This window comes from Diorhabda carinulata, chromosome 1 (genome assembly GCF_026250575.1).
Source record: "Diorhabda carinulata isolate Delta chromosome 1, icDioCari1.1, whole genome shotgun sequence".
NCBI lineage: Eukaryota > Metazoa > Arthropoda > Insecta > Coleoptera > Chrysomelidae > Diorhabda > Diorhabda carinulata.
Window position 1 is genome coordinate 1858906 of NC_079460.1, and position 23113 is coordinate 1882018.

At 31.5% G+C, this 23113-nt stretch overlaps 1 protein-coding gene across 2 annotated transcripts in view; it reads left to right on the plus strand.

Annotated features, from left to right (window-relative positions):
• Positions 1-544: 544 nt before the first annotated feature.
• LOC130892593 (sodium/calcium exchanger 3) overlaps positions 545-23113 on the plus strand; it is a 90306-nt gene continuing 67737 nt past the window's right edge. Inside the window, exons 1-2 of one of the 2 annotated variants that reach the window (XM_057798080.1) lie at positions 545-1828; positions 18504-18836. In XM_057798080.1, the coding sequence (XP_057654063.1) occupies positions 603-1828; positions 18504-18836 (1559 nt within the window). In that variant the 5' untranslated portion in view covers positions 545-602. The remainder of the gene's footprint in view (positions 1829-18503; positions 18837-23113) is intronic. The other variant, XM_057798072.1, reaches the window with a different exon arrangement.

The following is a 23113-nucleotide window of genomic DNA, read 5'->3' on the forward strand; positions in this document are numbered from 1 at the left end:
AAGTAAATACTTCTGGGCTTCCCCGATTTTATTAAAGTTTTTATTTTAATATTTTCGACTTATCAGCTCCTCCCCCCTAAAATAATTAAAAATATGAAGAGAAAATGATGTAATTATTTAAGAAAGTCGATGTTACGGAAAAGCATGTCAAATATATTTTTATTTATAGCACTTATTTATTGCTGCCCCTAAATAGGTATTCTTCACCTTTATCCTTCTGCCACTACAATTATTTTTTTTCTTTCGTGGACCACTTTTTTTGCAACCTCATTTTTCTTCGTTAAGAATCTCTCATAATCAAAAGTCTCTCTCTGTATATTGAAGAATAGAAAAGCAATATTTATATAAAAAAGTATAAACTTGTCGAAATCATTTGGTCACACTTATATTTACTTGTACAGACCGTAGAGAAATATCACACCCCATAGCAGATACGTCTCAATCAGTGTGTGTGCTACCCCAGGTCCCACAGAACGTCTCCTGCGCACTTGCGCCGCCGAAAAACTCCAAAAGGGGTTTCTGCTATGTCGCCAGCACTGCCAGTCTCTCCCGTGAAGTCGACCGAACGTCTGGCATGCCGACTGCCATACGACGCGGGAAATATGGGGGCGGCGAACAACGGCTCGATCCTGTGCGTGGACGGTCTCATGCTGCCCTGTTGGCAACCTCTAGACGGTGTAACTTTCATAGACCGAGCTGGACGCGGATTAGTATACTTCCTAACACTCGCTTACTTATTCATCGGCGTTTCAATTATTTCAGACAGATTTATGGCAGCTATAGAAGTTATTACATCTCAAGAAAAAGAACTGTCAGTAAGGAAGCCGAACGGAGATACGCAAATTGTTGTAGTAAGAATGTGGAATGAGACCGTAGCTAATTTAACTTTAATGGCTTTGGGTTCCAGCGCTCCTGAAATTCTTCTTTCAGTTATAGAAATTTATGCAAAGAATTTCGAAGCTGGTGATCTTGGTCCAGGTACAATAGTAGGTTCAGCTGCTTATAACCTATTGGTTATCATAGCTATTTGTGTTTCCGTTATTCCAAATGGAGAAGTGCGAAAAATTAAACATTTGGGTGTCTTCTTTGTGACAGCTACTTGGTCTGTGTTCGCTTACATATGGTTATATCTCATCCTTTGTGTTTTTTCTCCGGAAATCATCGAAATTTGGGAAGGGTTATTAACATTCTCGTTTTTCCCTTTAACTGTATTAACAGCCTACGCGGCTGATAGAAAAATTCATAAGTATATGACGAAAGATTACAGGATGAACAGAAGAGGAGTTATAGTACAAGCTGAAGGGGAAAATCTAGAATTGGGAAACACCGAATTATTGGCTTTGGATGATGTTCATGAAGATATAAAACAAGAATATATCACTACTTTAAAAGATCTGAGGCAACAAAATCCGCACGCGGATTTAGGTGTACTTGAAAAGATGGCCCACGAAATGCTTTTGAATCGAGGTCCAAAGTCTAGAGCTTTCTATCGAATCCAAGCAACGAGAAAATTAATGGGAAGCGGTGATTTACTGCGAAGGATATCAGAAAGAGCTCAAAGCGACTTAAGTGAAGTAAAAGCAGAGTTACAAAGAGAATCGGGTGCTGCTGAATACAATCAAACTGCTTGCAGGGTATTTTTTGAACCTTCAAAGTACACGGTATTAGAAAGTTGCGGAAGATTCGAAGTAAGAATTGTCAGAGTTGGTAATACTGATTGCCCGTTAACTGTAGATTATACCACCGAAGATGGTACAGCTCAAGCTGGAAGTGACTATGTTAAAGCTAAGGGCAGTTTGCAGTTTGGACCAGGAGAAAAAGAGAAAAGGTTTGTGAACATTGTATATTTGAATCTCTTTTTTTAATCCCTAGTTAAGTCTTACGTTAGCATCAGTATGGTGAGAAAAACTGCTTTATTTTAATAATGATAATGATGAATATTTTTGTATAATTGTTACTAAAATTTTTATATTTGTTTCATCTGAATTTAATTAATCATGATTGAGCTTATTTGCCTTAGCCCATTGGTTAACAATATGTAATGAAATTTATAGATTACTATGAAGTTTGTAATGATGCAAATTACGTATTATTTATTATATCGCCTTTATAATGGACTTTTCTGGTCTAACATACTCACGTCAACACTTCTCATTAAGTAGTTATCTGAGTAAGAAAGAGAAGAAAATAAGATGATTTTCTGATAATTAATGTCCAGAATTTCAGTCACAAAGATGGTGTGTTATCGTGATGCCAAACAATAATTTAAAATGGTCGGATTTTCTTCGTGAGACACATACATTTCAGTTAGCATTGTTCCAAGAGAATGCACAATAACAATTCATTCCTTTATTTCAGACGTTATAAGTTTGTGATATCCATTTAGGGCATATGGAGTCGATTAACCGTAAATCTTCTATTTTCATCCATTGTAAAGATAGCAATACACGTTTGCAATGTACCAAGAAAATGAGGACTAGTACAAATGATCGGATTCATGACCATTTCGCATGTCTAATATCATCTTTAACTGAACAAAATCATTATAAAAGATATCGTGACCTCTCATGAATGAAATTCACAGCCAATTCTTGTCTCTTGAAGCAGCAATGTTCTATGTAATTGGTTCATTACATTTTGGTTCCACCGTTACAGTTTTTACGCTACATGTTTTTGATCCTCCTTTTCACGAAAATGATTATATTAAACTACTAATTTTTTCACCTTGTTTAGAGGAAGTGTTGTTGTTTGTAGCAGAAATTTTGTTAAATATTTATTACGTCACTCCTGAAAGTGAAGAGATGGGAATTTTCTTTAAGAAAAGCTTGTATGAGGAAATCCGATTGAAGGAGCTCTAGTTTTTGGTTACATGACACTACGTGTACCTTACTTAAGATAAAAGAACGAAGGTGAAGATGAAATAAATAAGGTTAAACATTGAAAAGTAGAAGATCAATATTATTGACAATACTTTTCAACGTTTATCCAGATCACTGGATGTTTTCTTCTAATAGACTCACATTTTTTTGTAATAAATATCTTTTAATTTTATCTTTTAAACCGTTGTCATTTTATTTTAATATCCTCACAGTTCGCGTTTCCGTTGTCATTTGGTAAACGGATCGTTTTTCCATTTATCTAAATAATTGGAATACTTCCAGAAATCTATTCAGATTCTAAATAAATCAACTTCGCTATATTTAAGTTGTTACTTAAAAAACTTCCGTATTTCTAAACAGTCTCTAATTTTATGATAAAAAGTTAATATTTGCCCCTATTTTTCATTGTAAAAATAAAAAGCACAATGGGCAAGCAAAATAAAATATGCTTAGCTGTTTCCAAAAATGTTATACTTTCAATCATAATGATAGTAGTGCTTTGAGAAACAATGATCCTTGAGTAGGTTTATGTTTCCGAACGTCGCGTCGCATTCCGTTTTCGGTTGAAATTTCAAATTCCATTCTTTATAAACTCTAGATCATATTTTCAGTGCTTCTGCTCAAAACATTCTTGGAATGTGATTATAGATTGTAAAATCGCAAAACATGAACGATTTTCAATCTTCCCAAGTATTCTACAGTCCATTTAAGACACCTTCAAAAAATTCCTGTTTAAATTTCTCTTCATTATTAATTGTGATTACAAAAATCTGATTCTTTCAAAAATATTCAAATATTTGGACTGAAATAAGACCTTCATAATTGTTCCCATACCTATCGAAAACCGTATCGGCATGCAAAATTTCAAGATGGGATTGCCAGATAAAATACCAATTAACCTAATTTTTCTATTCTGATATTGTTTGCTTGAATTCAAGAAATAAATTAGGATCCGCGCAAGGAAATATTCATTGGATTTTATAAATCGGAGTTAATAAAGCAAATTCACAAGCTACATCTTGAATTATTTTATAAATATATATATATATATATATATATATATATATATATATATATATAAATTTCTTTAATTTCTTGTTTCTTAGACCCTTTGATATATTATTGCATCTAAATTTTCTTGATTTTAGGTCACTTCTGTTTTAAAATTAATTTTTTTTTTGATAATTTTTAAAAGATAGATAAATTTTAACGTTTCGACTTTTCTTTAAGTCTTTATCAAAATATGATATTGACACTAACAATTTGCGTATTTATATTAATCAATAGATCACCTACATCATGAACATCAAAATAAGAATAAAATCAAAATAGGAATTTGTTATAATAAGAAAAATTAATTTTACCTTGTTCCCTACATCTCAAATATATAGCAGTAATCAATTAAATTATTTGTAGTTTTATTAGAATTTACAAAATAAATTTTACTTAAATTATTTAGATCTTTTTTATCATTTATAGCTTTTTCGTTCCTATGAATGTGAACCATTTCTAAAAATTCCCTTTTTCGTGTATTAGATTATTAGAATTATATTAGAATTTATGTTTTTTTTTTGATATTTCATGGTTCGTTAATGCAATTCTATTTTTTTATCGTATTGATGACCTCTTAGTCTATTTTCCAATTACTGAGATGTTTGCCCTATGTAGACAGCGTCATAATTAGTATAAGGCACTTGATATATAATATTCCTTCTTTTGTTTTTTGGTGTTTTAGATTTTAATTTAGTGGAATATTTGGATAATGTCCTTTATGACTTATAATAATATCATAATTGTTGGGAAAGTCCTTGTACATATGGTAAGGAAAAATGTTTTATGCTTTGATGTTTTGTATTTTAAATTGATTGTAGTATCTGTTTATCCTTTTCTCGAATAGGTTATTTATCATTATTTCGGGAGAATTATTTTCTTTCAATGCAATTTTTGCTTTTTGAATCGAGAGGACCAAGTTGGTTTCGTATACCATTGATTAATATAAATAGGCAAATTGTCAATGTCAATATCATATTTTGATAAAGACATAAAAAAAGTCGAAACGTCAAAATTTATCTTTCTTTTAAAAATTATCAAAAAAAAACTAATTTTTAAACAAGATGCATATATATATATATATATATATATATATATATATATATATATATATATATATAGATATATATATATGTATATATATATAAAAGAAAGTCGTGTTAGTTACTCCACTTATAACTCAAGAACGGCTGAACCGATTTAGCTGAAAATTGGCAGGGAGGTAGCTTAGAGCCAGGAGAAGGACATAGGATACTTTTTATCCCGTTCGACAGCATTTTCGTGTGACTTGACATGAAATTTATCCCGTTCGACAGCATTCCCGCGTGACTTGACATGAAACGTCAGTCACTATAAAACGTGGTATAACAAAAAAGAATCAGACTTGGAATAACAAAACGCAAATGACAGCTATGTAATTGACGTTTAATGACAGATATGTAATGACGTATGGATGACAATTTGATATTTGTAAGAAATCAATAATAAAACTATTTCTATTAAATAAATAATTAACAATTATAATGTAATGATAGTGCCATTACCCATTCGTAAAAAGTGAAGTGAACTATAAAACTCGGTATGGTTGAAAATTTGAGTTTTTAGGTGAAGTGAAGTTTAATTAATAATGCCGCGACCCAGACGATCCAATCTTTCCCGACAAAGCCGTGATGCAAGAAGAATACGAAATACTGCAAATGAAAGGACTGAAGAAGAACAAGAAATTGCACGTGAACAGCGCCGCAATAGTATGGCTCGACTTAGTGCTTCTCAATCACGAGAGCAAAGTGAAGCAGCCCGTGAAACAGCTCGGTTGGCAATGCAGAATCGTCGAGCGAACAACAGAGGTCAACAAATAGATAATTTGTCTCATGTCATTAGTTTTAGCAACTGTTCGGGAGAGATCTAACATAGCGGTTGCAGTTGCTTCTTCTGGAATAGCAGCCACATTGTTAGAAGGATGCCGTACGGCTCATTCAGCATTCAAATTACCGTTAAATCTTCAAACTATTCAAGAACCAACGTGTAATATTGCAAAACACTCAGCAATGGGCAAAGTTTTAGCGGTATCGAAAATCATCTTCTAGGACGAAAGCACAATGACGCATAAACGTCCATTAGAAGCACTTAACCGAACATTAAAAGATTTACGCAATGACTCCAGATGTTTTGGAGGGGCAATGATTTTACTGTCTAGCGATTTCCGCCAAATACTGCCAGTAATTCCAAGATCTACGGCTGCCGATGAAATAAACATGAGAGTTATATTGCTTAATGATACATCTGCTGAAGATTTCTCGGAGCAATTGCTGACTATCGGTAATGGTCAAGTACCTGTCGATGAATCGAGCGGATTAATATCATTTCCGAATAATTTCTGTAATTTTGACTCATCAAAAGACGAACTTATCAACAATGTATTTCCAGAAATTATTTCTAACTACAAAAATAATGAATGGTTGAGTGAGCGAGCAATTTTAGCGGCTAAGAATAAAGATGTAGATGACCTAAACTACATAATTCAAAATAAGATCATTGGAACAATGCATTCATTCAAATCTATTAACTGCGTCACAAATGAAGATGAAGCCACCAACTATCCAATTGAATTTTTAAACTCTTTGGACGTGCCTGGCTTACCACCGCACAATTTACGCCTAAAGGTTGGCTCCGTAGTAATCATGCTTCGAAACATAAACCAACCAAAACTGTGCAACGGTACGCGTTTGGTGGTTAGAAAATTGATGAACAATGTAGTTTACGCTACGATAATGATAGGAAAATTCAAAGGTGAGGAAGTTCTCATTCCGAGGATACCGATGATCCCAACCGATATGCCGTTTGAATTTAAAAGACTTCAATTTCCGATACGTCTTGCATTTGTCATGACCATCAACAAATCACAAGGCCAATCCTTAAAAGGCACTTAAATGAAGAGCAACCTATGTACTAAAATACAGAAATAATTATCAATGATTAATGTAGGTATTTAATTTTTTTTGTATCTTTTCCAATTAAAAAAAACTGCTTATTTATTGCCATTAAGGCGGAACAAAGTTCGCCGGGTCAGCTAGTATATATATATATATATATATATATATATATATATATATATACTATATATATATATATATATATATATATATAGAGAGAGAGAGAGAGACAGAGAGAGAGAGAGAATAAGGAATGATGAGAATAATCATCAAGAAATGCCGTCGAATTTCATATACCAGAGAAAAGTACCCATCTTAAATAACTATGACTGAAATAACTTAAAAGTCACACAGTCATTCCATTATAAAGTGTTTTATTGAGGCACCGGATATTACGTATTTTTGAAGGTGGTATCCATTTGTAGAAGTAAATCATGCGATTTATCAAGAAAAAAGAAATCGTTTATAATTTTTCAACCTTACAAGACTGTAAAGGCTTTGGAAATATTTATCATTGGGCCACAAAAATGTATGTAAGTAGAATCCATCTTATGATAAAGTATTAATAAATTTAAATCCTGTTACTTGCAAATTGTACGTTATCTTAAATCGGAAAATATTGAGAAACACGGAACATGAGTTTTCACATGTGTTCACTACCATTATGGTATGATAATCGATCAAATACAACGACAAGCAGGAAGTAAATCGACAGTTATGGCGACTAATTACGTTGAAGAAAGTATTAGCGATAAGAAGGACGAAGCATTAATAGTGTTATTAGTACCTCATAGACTTATGTTAGCAGTATTAATTAGAACAAAATTTATTCCTGCTATAAAAAGCATATTAGAATGAATTTCATTCGACGTTACAAGTTACTGCTGTAAAGTTGAAATAACCTTTATCTTTATCAGTTTGTTGATGTTACCTTGGAAGCTTTATTAATATGATAAAGCTAGAAAGCAGAGACAAAAACCAATAGAACATATGCATAGCATGACACAGAAGTGGTTATCATTGGCCGCCAATTATGGCGCAATAAAGATTTTCCACAAGCTCTAAATATATCTCACTGATATACAAATAGTACATATGTATTCATGAGTGTACCTCTCTAGAAAGCCTGAAGGCTATTGAGTGCACTTCTAAGCTATCGTGAGAGTACAAACTCTAAAATCACTAGCTAATAGAAACAAAGTAATCCTAGTATAACAACTAGGAACCAGGATATACCAGGCAATGAGAAAGCAGAAAGATTACTTCATATTTTGGACCATAGTTCTACTGTAGTCTTATGAGATGTCACATCAATAAAGAAATGACCGGATGGCTGAAGAATGAGATGGAGTCTCACTGAAAAAAAACTTTAGGCTTAAGACAGTCCAAAAGATTAATAACCATATCATCTAAGAACTCTGCAGAGTTTCTCATGATGTTCAGAAACGACATTAAACTGGAGGTCGCTCTTCTGACACTGCCTCAAATACCACCTCTAGACCATCTATTCTGTGAATATCCTGCCCATTTAATCCAAAAGTTACCTCGAAGAAGTAATGATAACACCTTAGGTAGTGGGACATGAAAGGAAGGGGTCTACTTATTTTGGAAATACAATGAAATGCAGTCTTGTACTAAATATGTTCTAGGTACATACTGAAACCAACTTTCCAAATAGCTTAAAATCTACCGTGTAAATTTCAAAACAATCAAAGTCGATGTATTTCATCATTTCTTTAGAATGTTTTTACCTTCGAAGTTATCTGGAATGGGTACTTTGTGTAAAGACACTATTTAGATATTGTTTGCCGTCGTCGTTGTTGTTTTCACTTAGTCATCACACAATTTTCTTATTAGTTATTTTTTTTTAATATATGTTTTTTCTATTGTGTCAGTTAGCCACGTTAATGTTTCTTACATAATTTTTTATAAAAATCTTACGATATTTGATTTAGGATTGAATTTAGTTTCAAAAATACGAACAGAACGAAAATAAAACTTTAGTGGCACGTTAACAAAGTTCAAAATGTTATCAAGTTTATTGTTTTAAATGTATAATCCGGACTTTATCACAGGTTGGACATAGATTTTCTAAAATACAATAAAAATGAAGAAAACAGGGCTTTATATAAGATTAAAAATGTGTTTCGATGACGTTGTATTGAAAAGAAAAAATATGATTGTGTTTTAGTTTCGATCCAAAAATACCAAAAAGTATGAACTAAATAAATTCATAGGAGGGATGAAATTTTTAAACTCGTGTCCATTTGATTGCCAACATATTTCTATTCATGAAAGAGACAACTTGTATTCCAAAGAAATCGATAAAAACTCTTTTCACGAAGATCTGTTGTTTCCAAAAATTATTTTTTTCTTTTTTCTGGCCTTGATAGAAATAAACAATATACCATATTATAGGGTTATCAGATTTTATATATTATAAAACGTATCGAAAAATTTGGTTTCCTATTTTTATAATAGTCGTAACAATTGTATTTCTCCCCTGAGTATACCATAAACTACTCTCAAAAATGTAAAACTGGAGTGCAAAAATTGGAAATATAAAATTAATATTAGTAAAAAATTGAAATATTTTTCTAATCTGCTATACAAATAGTTATTTTTGATATATGTTAATTAAACTTTTTCGTATAAAAAAGTCTGCTAGTGATAGTGGTTTTAGTAACAACTTTTTGATAGCGCAAAGTTTCCTTAATAAAATTTAGAAATTCAAAGTGCTACGAAACTTGTCCAAGAATTTTAACTTTAAGTTAGTGGTTGGTTAGGGTAATGAGTCTATTGGTAAATCGAATTATCCCTAGTAGCGTACGCTGAAGGTCGTTACTTCGCAATGTAGGGAGAAAACATTTCAGATAAATTAATTCATTCCGGAAAAGATCTGACCCAAATAAGAAAATGCCAGTTTCAACATTCCACAGCTCTTTATCCGCATAAAATATGAAAATAAGATTAAAATTAACACTAGTTTACGATTAAGAAGTAACTTAGTAATACTCTCTGTCAAAGGCATGATAGTTTCATGGATAAAATAAATTAGTTGGTATATATATAATGTTCGGAAAGGTTTCCGCGGTCAGGATTAATAAATTCAATAAAAGGGTTGAATCGCGCTGGAATTTTAAAAATTCGTTCCGAATCCCACATTATCAAAAGAAGGGTGGAGATAGGGTGGTTATTCGATCATTGGCAAGAAGTGATCCACTCTACGAATCCCTCTTTTACATAGTTAATTCCAATGCCTCAATCTGTCTACTCCTTGGAATTTCACCAAAGAAATGAAAAGCTGGAACAAAAATATAAAATGATAAGAATAGAAAATAAAAATAGTATGATTACCATCAAAAATACTGTTGACACTAACACAATCACGAACCTATATATATATATATATATATATATATATATATATATATATATATATATATATATGCATCTAAATGTTCTTGATTTTAGGTCTCTTCTGTTTCAAAATTAGTTTTTTTTATAGTTTTGATATTTTCATAATGACTTAAAGAAAAGTCGAAACATCAAAATTTATCTCTCTTTTAAAAACTATCAAAAAAAAACTAATTTTGAAACAGAAGGGACCTAAAATCCAGAACATTTAGATGCATTAATATATCAAAAGGTCTAAGAAATTGAAGAAATTTATATATATATATATATATATATATATATATATATATATATATGTAGTAAATAATTTGAATCACGTATCCAGAGGATAAACAATTTCAATATAGACTAATTAGATTCAATTGTCATCTGCGATGAATTTAAATTGGTCTGTTTCGAGCTTTTTTCCTGGAAAATGCTACATAGAATAGAAAACTAAATAATTTTGTATCTATTTAAATATACAAGATGTGCATCATGTAGCTATTTAATATTTATAAGAGCAGTAAACAGAATAAAACATAACTTTAAAATATTGAATTGTGTTTTAGAAATATTGGATGAATGAAAGAAATATAGAACAGGACAAAGGAAACCTTTATCAATTATTATTAGCTATTGTAAATGGTTAATAGAGGGATAAAGAGAGAAATGCTTTATTGACAAAAAATTATTCACAATTTAGTGACTTATAAAAAACTAAGAAACAAACATACAAATAAATAAATAAAGACACAAGTAAAATGAAATCTAAAAATAAAGTATATACAAGTAAGTACTAGCGGATACACATAACCATAAACTTGTTTTTATATTTATAAAAAGTTTAGTTATGAGGTAACTCCACTGAATTGAGTATTTTTATTTTATTTCATCAGTTAATGATAGTTGTTATCCTGAAATAGCCCTCAAAATTCAGTAAATAGTTCCCAGTTTTTTGTTGTCTGTTATTGGAAAAGGAGCCCACTTTTCATTTAAAGAATTTTGCGTACTTTTGATTCTCTTTTCGCCAATTGAGATTGCCATAGTGAAATTTTTTTTATTATTCAAAATGCCCTTAATATCCGAATTAATCACTTTAGGAATAGTGGTTCTTGGTTCTTTCAACTGTAGTGGACTCAATCAATTGTTTGTATAAAGTGATGGCAACTGAGGGAGTCTGTGATGATGAGGGAATTGTTTTGATGACTACTTTGGATTATATGTGCTAGTGCTTGAGTAAAATAAACGTTTATATACGAGTTTCTGTGCTGGTCAAATCTCTACTATCGATTTAGAGTATAAAAGCTGGATTCGCAATGTGGAGTCTTTACCAATCAGGGTTCTATGTTATAGGTGGTAATTAGGTAAACAGAAGTCAATTTGTTGGAAGAACCTTCTAATTCTATCATAAATCTCGTGTTCTTGGTTTTCCAGTGAGATATCCTTTATTTGAATGAGTATACTGAAATTTTGATTTATAGACAAATTGTTTTGCGCTGGGATCAGAACTGAACTTATCGACTTCCTTAACAGTTTATTATGCCCTTATTGAGTCGCATCTCCGATATGCCCTTTCCTTTTGGGGTACGTGTGGTGCGACTCAATTTGAGCGAATCTTCGAACTACAAAAGAGAGCTGTTAGATATTCACTCGGACTGAACAGAAGGATCACTGCCGGGATTAAAAATTCTTACTTTTCCTTCCTTATTCATCTTTGAATCTACTTGCTTAATGCGTAAGCACGCTTCTCCAATTTCAGAAATATCATTGCACGGCTATCCACTTAGAAACGCGGAGCACGACATTTACCTACCTACTCCACGTTCAGAATTAGTTGAGGGCTCAATATTTTACAATGCGAAAAAATGCACAATCACTTGCCAATTGAAATCAAATCGATATCATCTTTACCCGCATTCCGCAATAATTTGAGGGTATATTTACTGGAAAGTGCCTTCTACTCTGTAAACGACCTCTATTCCAATAATAATATTTAATTCTGGACATGCTTCATACTGGTTTAATTTTTGCTATGGCCTTGTTTACTGATTATTACTATTACCTATAATTTAGTCGCTCATTATGGTTTTCTTCTGTATATTGAAATTTTATTTTATTTGTCTTTATTCAGTTATTTTTATGTTTGTTTTTTAGTTTTTACAAGCTTTTGCCTACAAACTGCAACAATTTTTTGACAATAAAGCTTCTCTCTCTCTCAAAAGTGGCTGCATATTTACCACTGAGGAGTTTTAGCCTAGGATTTAAGTGTAGCTCTCCTAATTTCTACTGTAGACTTTCCATTGGTGATAGACTTTTTCCTAGTAATAAACAAATATCAAATTCATGATAAAATGATTCATGCCGCTGGTTATATAGTTATATTATGATCAGCAAACAAAGGATTCTTTTCTTACGCATTTTTGCTTATATTTTGTTCTTGATCATTTTTTCTTATCATTGAAATTCTTCAATTAACCTTCTCATACATGCGAAATTCATGATGATGATCTGTTGAATCCAATATACGCTAGAATTTTGTTTCTAAATTTAGTTCACGTGTCAAACCGATATTATTAAATTTTAAATAGGAGACAATGAGACCTGAACGTAGATAATGACCCAATTCACTGAAATTATATTATTAAATACTATTCCAGTTCCTGTTAACTGATGCCATTCCACCAAAAATAGTCTATGGTAATTTTTTCAATAAGAAAATACGTTTTATCATAAATAGCTATACATAGAAACATATTGTAACGAAACTACAAACCTAGATTATCCAGATAGTTAGGTTACTCTTCTTCATAATAATGCAGTTATCGAACTAACGAACAATGTGGTAAAGTGCACGATGAAGAACATTGTGGACGTCCGTCTGATAAACTGGTTCACGCAAACCATAAGTTAACAATAAGTGCTCTTGCTATGGAATTTTCGTAAATCTCACGATTAGAAATTCATGTAAAACTGTGATTTCGAAAGCTTTGTTCACGCTGGGTACCCAAAATTCATACTGAACAATACAAAAAGGATGCATAAGTGATTTTCTTTTTTGGATAGTCGTGGTGGATGAAAATTGAATATTTTACGACACTCTAGCAACCAAACTGCAATCAATGGAATGGAGGCCACTGCGTCGACAACGAGTTAAGTCTAAGCAATTCTTGACAACTCTTAAAATACAATCGAACATATTTAATGCGAGACCATAAGGAAATTGCGCCGCGCAATAAAGAAAAAGCGCCTAGGATTACTGTCAAATGTTATGTTCCATACGGCCCGGATCTCGTTCCTAGCATCCTTTCATCTCTTCTTAAATCTAAGATCTTTCCTTGGTAGTCAACACTCAAAGAACATGTTACCACATGGTTGAAAACACAAGCGGCAACCTTCTATGAAAAAGGCACACAAAAATTAGTGCCACACAAAATGTCAGAAGCTATGTAGAAAATTAGTTTAACAGTTGTAGATTTTTGTCCAATAAATGTTTTTCTGCATCTGTTGACGTTTTCTTATAAAACCAAACGGAACTTGTTTTGAGAATAACCCCTTAGATGATTCTTCTATGCAACTTTCCTTTGCATATATGGTTATGCAGTTATTGATTAATCTAGAAGAATGTGTTTGAAGATCATATTAAAGAATTGGATTGGTTATAAAAGCAGCGCGTGACAAGAGTGGTATAAAATATATGAAAATATTGTTATTTCAATTACATTAATTCAAAGAAGGATTATCATTATGTTCATAAGTCCTTGTGCTGGGAAACTAAATGAAAGAACATTGTGAAATGAACGAGAGCGTAAAGTTTGAATGAATAGAGTAACGAGCATTCGGATGATGTAGTGAACCCGTGATCTGATTAAAAAGAGCGGTTTAGATTAGTTTTAACGGTAAGGACTAATTTAAGTTTTCTGGAATTTGTGGATTTGAAATTAATGTATGATACTGCTTTGAAAAGTTTCAAATTTATTTCGTTCTTAATGAATCCAGTGATGTTTTCCGCAAAACATTATTCTATAAAAGAAAGTTATCGAATTATCTAACTTCAACGGAACATTTTATGTCAACTTAATGACATAAGGTATGCCTTTCTCTATTAAACGAACAATATATTTCCATTCCTGACACTACAATACGACAACTGTTCGTTGAAATACCTTCTGCATACTATTTGATTACCTCACATAAAGTATTATACACTCACTTCCATTATATCAAGTTTCACTTGCAACAAGGATAATACCATTAGCATGCTCTATATGCTGTATCCTCATGGAAATTTATGGATCCATATTCAGTTTTTCACCTTTACTCACATTCGATAGCATTAAAGCGTGTTTCACAGATTAATTGTGTGTATGGTTCAAGTCACGAACGCTTTCCGACAAATAACACAACACAGACATGTTCGCTGACATTTAATGAATGTTTTTACGTGACCTCCTCTTATGTAGATAAATCTATGTATTTCAGTTTTAATCTATAATGACAATATATATTTGTTACTCCAACATTGAAACTGAATTCTTACTACAAAATATTTAATTCCAGCTCTAAACATTTCATACAACCTGAATTTAATGGAGATCAAGCTCTTTCCTATATTGAATACAATTGTTGGAAATCTGTTTAATAAGGGTTAAAGAAGGGCTTATAGATGCCATTTTAGAAACTTTGTCAATCCCTCTATTGTTCAAACAGCACTGGAATTGTCAAATATATTCTTCTCAATACACCGACGCCATGACAAGATTTTTTAGGGAGATATAAAAATAGGTTATTTTAAAAAATCTGGCGTAAATAAAAAAAAAACACTTTGTCTAACGCTTCCTCGCAAGTCTAACAAAAAATGAGTAATGAGTTTTTATAAGCAAAAGTGTTTTGTGTGTAGATTATAATGGTTTAAAACTCGTAAGAAAGAGATGATTTCAGTTCGTAAATAATATATTCAATTTAGTTTTTTTTTCGAGTTTAACAGCTGGAACTGTTTATAAACAAAAGTACCGAACTTATGTTATAGAGAACATGTGAGTGGACGTCAAAACACCTCTTTTAAGTATAATTTTATGAAACCCTACTTTAAAAAGATTTGTCAAATATGTAGAGGTTAATTTTTTCTTAAAATTTCAAGCAGATGACAGGTCGAGTTAATTTTTCACTTATAGTTTAGATTTGGGTGTGCCAGCATGAATAGCAATCAACTTACCAACACGCTAAAGTAAATATTAAGTTTCTAGGGCATTGCGCGTATGACAGTTACCTATACATTGTACCAATTTTGTTATTTGTGTCTTTTCGATAAGTTTACCGATTATTGTGATAATTTGGTTGGTGAAGATGGCTGCTGGATGATATGAAATGATAATTACATAATTTTGATACAAATAGTCTACCTGTCCTCCGATTTACGCAGTATTATTATTCATCTGGGATATACGAATGTGGTCTTTGCGCTCTTTTGATGACCTACGCTATTATCCCAGCGGTCTAAGTGGCGTGATTTAACTGGAGGAGTTCACTGCATTAGTGCAATGCTAAATACGATGAATAGATGTCGAGTAAATAGCTTTTTTCGTGACTTTCCGAACTACCTAGTTTTTTGAGACGATTTGGATTGAATAACTATATACTATAATAGAGTTGTTTTCAACTCAATAAATACAAAGATAATTTGTGAAGAAAGAATTAAAAAAGGAAGGAAGGTCATTACCAAGAATCATTATAGAAAAAACTTGTAAGCCGAGGAAAATTTATTCGAGATATTTACGTCAAAAATGATTAGATTTTTGGTTGGAACTTAAAAAATGCATTATATTGTTTTCCCTACTTACTTTTTGTTGGCGATAAAGCATAAACAAAAATAGGAGTCAGTCAAAGATAAAAAACACGAAAACGTCAAAATTCATCTTTATAATTGCATGGAATATGCGTTAACAGGATCAACTAATATTATGGCTTACTTAGATTCTGTTTATTAGTTAAAGATACATAAGAATGAGTTGAAGATTATTATTATTTGTATTAAATTTTGAGGGGCAGCTGAATTGGCTTACCGCGAAAATGATGGAACCGATACATCTATTAATCGTGGCATATTTCTGGGACCTAACTATTTTTCGGCAGAATGAGATGCAACTTTAAGTGAGTCCCGAAGCATACTTTAAGCGTTTAATCTGTTGACGAACATTTTTGAAAATTTAAAAATTGGGAAGTTTCTTTACAGGCAATAATAGTAACGTGAGAAACTATAGTAAAGACCTCGGTAGAGATGTAATGTAGATAAAATCAATGACAATTTGACAAAGACGAGAATGAGATAAGTTTTTTGGAAACATTGCGGAACATCTAATTTTTTTTACAATGAGTAGCCTCTGCTGAATTATCATAAAATAGAACTTGAATTTTGCGCTATAATTAAACATTAAATTTGCCAGTATTATGTGAAGGATATGAAAGTAGCGAACCATCTCAATAAAGGTGATATGTGCACTAGAACCATCAGAGACTAGAAGAATTCGAGATCTGGTAGGACAATAGGTGAAAATAACCTAAGTATGTCGTAATAGTTTTGGCACAAAATTGAGGAGATTAAAAATAGGTTGTAATAATACGATATCAAAATGACTCTGTGTACAAAAAAAATCTGATTAACTTATTTTCTTGACATTAATTGTACAAGTCATTTTCTATGTCAGCTGCATTAAAATGTCTTATAAGTTAGGTATAAGAAAAAGCATTTACAATTTGCATAGCTTTACCGTAATATAGTCAAATGTAAAGAAATAATACCATGTTTAAACCTCCCCGAAAGTATAAAACCAAGATTTTTTACCAGAGTCTAGGTTTTCGTAAGAGTACCGTATCGCGGAAATTAGCAAGAATGGTCAAAAATAACGAAAAAGACTACAATGTCTTGAAGATACCGTAAACCAATTAGCATGGATACCAAGATGCTGTCGTCAACTGAGGCGGATACATGTTACGAATGAGAGAGTCATTGTTATGGATGATGGAATATACTTCACACTAGCCAATTCAGAAATCGAAGAACACAATATATAAGAGAGCCCTAACAATGTAAAATAAAAGTATAAAGCAAAATTCCTTGATAAAGTTCTGTTCCGGTGTGCAATTTCTACAAGAGGGGTATCCAGATCGTATGTGGGTCGAGTAATGGGAAAGCTATAGTTTCTGAAAGTTATTTCAAAACTACCTCATTTAATCAGTTGATTTTGTACGTCAAAATCACGTTGGAGATGATATAATGTTTACTTAGTCGGCTTGGCGTCGTAGCAAAATAAGATTATTTACCTCAAGCCCGTCCAAATGAGAATTTTTGGGCACTTTTATCTCGCAAAGTAAATTATTTTTAGAAAAATATGCCAAATAGATGTTCAAGTCGTCCAAAACCTAATGAGAGATGTTCGCAAAAAATTAGTTGAGGAGCTCGGGGGTCCCTTCATTCAGTTTAAGTTATTAACTTTGTTAGTTACTAAGCCTTTAATAATGGCAAATACCGAAAGTTTCTTTGAAGATACTTATTACAAATATAAATGGTTAAATATTTTGTTCCGAAACTATTGGGAAATTCGTTGTTGAAAGTCATTCAGTAACTGTTTTGGCACATAGTAAGATTGAAGAGAATAAATAAAATAGTGAATCCTTGAAGGTATAAATTTTTCTTGTATTTCTTTCAAAAAGAAGCAGGGTGTGGCTGCCTTTCGAAAATCAGAAAACACAAAATAATTAGTTTTTTATGAATATAATTATTATATATTATATATATTTATCACTCTAAAAAAATGTTAATTTCAATCGAGTTATCTTTAATCTCTCACTTCGACCGTCTTTTGGTTTTTCGTGAACACCTCAACAATCTCCTTCGGTATCGATTGTTGTCTAAAGAGAATGTTCCAACGTTTGCATTAGCAATGAAATCGCTTGATGCATTTCCGATGTCACTATATCGACATTCACTTCAGCTTTTCTAAACTACAGTTTTTAAACCTTTTAAATCTTAAATGACGACTTATACCAATTTCTCTGTGATAGAATAAGTGGTAATAAAATTATGGAAATCAACTGATAACCCTTTTTTGAAATATTTTTATGCATATATTTTCTAAAAATTCAAAACAACATTTTTTGGAATTATCCTGCATTTCAGTATCACATCTCAAACTACTTTTGCTTCCTTTCTCAAATTGAATTACGAATTCTACGAATTTTGTTACAGAATCCGCTTAGAAGTTATTGACGACGACGTCTTCGAACCCGACGAACATTTTTATATCCGCTTATCGTCATCTCAACCCACAGGTAGTCTAGGAAGCCCGGTTTTGGCAACCGTTATCATACTGGACGATGACCATGGGGGTTTGTTCAAATTTGAAGCACAGAACCACGAGTTAGTCGAAAGTGTCGGCCAGTACGAATTGAAAGTCGTTAGATGTTCAGGAGCTCGAGGAAAAGTTATAATTCCCTATTGGACGGAAGATGGTACTGCTAAACAAGGAAAGGAATACGAGAAGCAAGAGGGACAATTGGTATTCGAAAATAATGAATCCGAGTAAGTAATAAATTGTTTTTATTTGGAAATACTTATGTTCAAAACAATTTAGATGAATAAGAGAAAATATGTTTAGTGGAATTTTAAAAGATAAATTTGTTTTTATAGCTCTAAAATAACTACTGATAGTGAAACAAAATTTAAACGCTTTAATATAAATGTCACTAGATACATATAACCATCCTTGAAACTTTGAGAAAACATTTTCAAATAAATGAGTAATGTTTCAGAAACTCCAAACTTCCAATAACAACGACAACAACACAACAACTATGGATGCGGTTTGAATATAAGAACAATGAAACATAGAATATCTTATATAATTTACTGGGTAGACCAAAAAATCTCTGTATTCTAGTAACTATTTATGTTTAATTTTACTACAGTTCTTTGCAAAGATTGTAGATTATTCGTTTTGGCTTCCAAGCCACTCTGTAACTATATCAAGAAGATATTTTGTACAAGACACTGCATCTCAATGTTCCCAAAATACGTATACTACTAAAAAAATCTATTTTTCTGGGGTTTTTATGTCCCATTTCACAAGGTGGTAGCACTACTCCTTCGAGGTAGTCTTTTGTTAAAATGGGCAAAACATTCACAGAGTAGATAGTCTAATGGTAGTATTTGAAGAGGCAATGTCAAAATTCAACCACCAGTTTAATGTCGTTTCTGGACATCATGAAAAACTCTTCAGAGTTCTTAGGTGATATGGTTATTAATCTTTTGGACTGTCTTAAGCCTAAAGTTTTTTTTCAGTGAACTTGAAATTTTTTGAACTTTCTTAGACCTGAAGTGTTTCTTCAGTAAGATTCCATCTCATTCTTTAGCCAGCCAGTCATTTCGTTATTGATATGACATCCCATAAGACCACAGTAGGGCTATGGTTAAAAATATGAAGTAATTGTATATTTTAGCAAATTTTTCTGCTTTCTCATTGCCTCGTATGACCGGCTTCCTAGTAGTTATACTTTGTAAAATTTAGCTAGTGATTTTAGAATTTGTTTGCACTTGCTCGAGAGACTACAGTAGGGCTCTGGTCTACAATATGGAGTCGTGACCACTTTTCTGCTTCCTCATTACCTGGTATACGCCTGGTAGATACATTAGAGTTGCCATATTTCGATTAGCTAGTGCTTTTAGAATTCGTTTGCATGCCTACTCAAGACCCTTCAGGGCATGTTGGAAATTGTAGATAACATTTAGAATATATCTTTGTTTGATATTTTTATCTGCAAAAATTGATAAGATTTTTTTAAATGAAGCATTATTCACCATCTTAATGCTATATGATGCTCATACTATTGCATAAGTGTTTAGGACAATTTTACCAACTTAGGGACGTAAAAAATTCGCCTTTGTAATATAGACACTAATTCTGTAAAAAGATTTTGTCTGCATAGAATAGCTATATTTGTGTGAACAATATAAAGAAAAACGCCGATTCAACTCAAATTTAAACTGATTGATCAATATAATGACATAATTTCATATATAATGTCAGTAACATGCAATATATCAAGGAACTATCGATTTAAGAAACCCTTTTATCCCACTACGTGTACGATTTATAAAGTGAACTGTTTACAATAGTATTCTAAGCCAAAATTAACATAACTAAAAAATTCAATTTAGTTAACTCCTTTTCATTACTTTATTCGCAAAAGTACGTGGAGTAATTGTTAAGATACTTCATTGAAAAGGAAATTTCACTATTTTCAACAGTGTTTCAAACAATTTCCTACAGTAATAAAGATCAGTTGTTGCGTCCATGATATTTTAGTGACATTTTAACGGGATTGCTTACGAGTTTCATTTTCATAATAACTAATTTTATAGTGGCAATTCCGACTACATTAAACCGTAGTTAACGATTTGACTAGAGTACAGTACTTATAAAGTCAATTGAAATGTATATTTTATGCTCGAAATATTAATCTTCAGGTTTCGGGTTTATGATATTCACTTCAACTTGTCATTGTCAACACTTTGAATATGTCTTGTCGTTGTTCTATAAAATTCAATATTTATTCAATTTCCTCTCAACACCGTTATTTGTTTTTTTTTTTCGTTTTTTCTGCTGTAAACATTTTGCTTCCCTACTTTTTTGCAAGCATCCATGACTCGTATTCCTATATTAAAACTGGCCGATAAATGATATTACATTTTTTTGTTTCATAATTTATTCCTGCACTTTATTTTCCTATTTCTTCGAAGACTACTTTACAATATAATTTTACTTCTTTGTTTACATGTTCTCTATTTTAATGTCTTTACTGATATTAGGATTTAATGTTACCAATACTTTGGTTACATTTGAGTCTTTCCTTCCCTTCAGGTTACCAAATCTTTTTATACTCGTGCTCCGTTCCTTGACATTAATATTATCTTGTTTGTACAAGCACCCTCGGCTATTACCTACTCATTCTAGGTTCTTATACAATACATTCTTTAATCTCTGTTCACTCTTCCTGATGGCATTGTTTATATTACTTAAACAGTATTGGGCTTAGTCTTTCTCCTAGTCTTAATCCTATCCTAATTTTAGATTATTTTATAAATTTCATCCTCTTTTCGATTCCCTTACCAGATTTTCTTCATAGGTACCGTATCAAACGCTTTTTTTGAATCAATGATTATTGTTTTATTCTCCAGATTGTTTTCTTCCACTTGTTGTATTGTGGCGTGATTCACATTGTTTTGACAGTTGATTTTTTCTGTTTTTTATAATTTTTGTCTTCTTCCTGTCAGACTTTATTTGTAATTTTTACTAGTACATCAATTTCTATATTTCTTAGATTTTTAATCATTTCATATGTGATTTTGTCGTTTCTGGATGCTTTTTACTAGTTTTTTTTTTTAATTATTCCTTTCCATTTTTTTTATTTCACATCTTCGGTTTGATTTCTAGTTTTTCGTTTTGTATCTTTTCGAATATTTGGTTGGGTTGCGTTATAAATACCAAAAAATATGTTTAACACCCAAAATACTCATTTATTTATTCAATTCTATCAAACTCATTATATAAACTTTAGATTTCTTATAACTATTGGAGGTCTTATACTTCTATCACGCAGATTAATAAATTTCAAATCTCTTAATATATTGACTGTCTTCTACACAAAGAAAAGTTTAGATTGTGTTTCCCTATAATATCTTTCTTACGACTTTTGTGTACTTTTTAAGAGAAATTAATCTTTATTATTTCTATTGCTTCAATTTCTCACAATAAGCTCTCGAAGGTTCTGTTTTATGTACAAGATCAAGAGTTTGGAAACAATCTAAAGTTTCGATTGAAGCTTATGAGAACTTTGAAGAAGACACTCAAGTCTTTACAAGAGTTGAATAACGGTTTTCATGTGTAATAATTCATTTATCAAGAGCCTCTCTTTATATTTAATATTTGTTTGAATCATAGAATAAATATATTTGGAGACTCCTTTTAATGACTTCGTTATAATTTGAAATTATGGTGGGTGCGCAACGATAAATATTTTTATATTGTAATTGCTTATTCTTATTTAAATTGAGTGAGTACAAACATATAATATATTGTCATTATTGATGAGTATCTACATAAATTCTGATTGAAATTGAGTATTTTCAATATGTTTCTCCTAATAATATTCAAAATTATGGTGAGAGCGAGATATATCTTTTTATACAGCAACAAAGTGTAGCAAATCCACAAAAATATTTGAATCTCATTTTTGATGAATATAAATCTCCCCAATATTTTTATGTAGTCTCCTGTGATTTATTCCAACTTCAAAGTACCTAACAACGAAAATCCTATTTCACATTATGTACACAAACAAAAAATTTCACTTTGCTTTTTTCTGATAAATTAAATCATTTCAAGAAAGTTCCAAGAGGTAAATGTAAACATAGAGAGAGAAGTTTGAAAGACACCAATGTATTTGTATGAATACAAAATAATACAATACATCAACAATTTATTATGTGGTGATTAGCGGAAGTTGATTCCATAGTTCTATATACAGATAAAAAAGTTAGAATAGAAAATACAAGGAAACTAATGAAATTAAGTTGTTTTCCATCGTTGGTCCTTGTGTCTCAATTACCAAAAAAATTAATACTTAATAATTATATTATTATATTCAGCAAATCTCCACGAAAGCTGGTCGTTATATTTTATTTGATTTTGTTACTTTGTGCCTTTCTTGTTCCCGTAAATATGTTCAAAAATTGAGCTCTGTCCCTGTATATAACTCATTTTTCTTAATATCATAATTCAAACTGACGATATGTGTTTG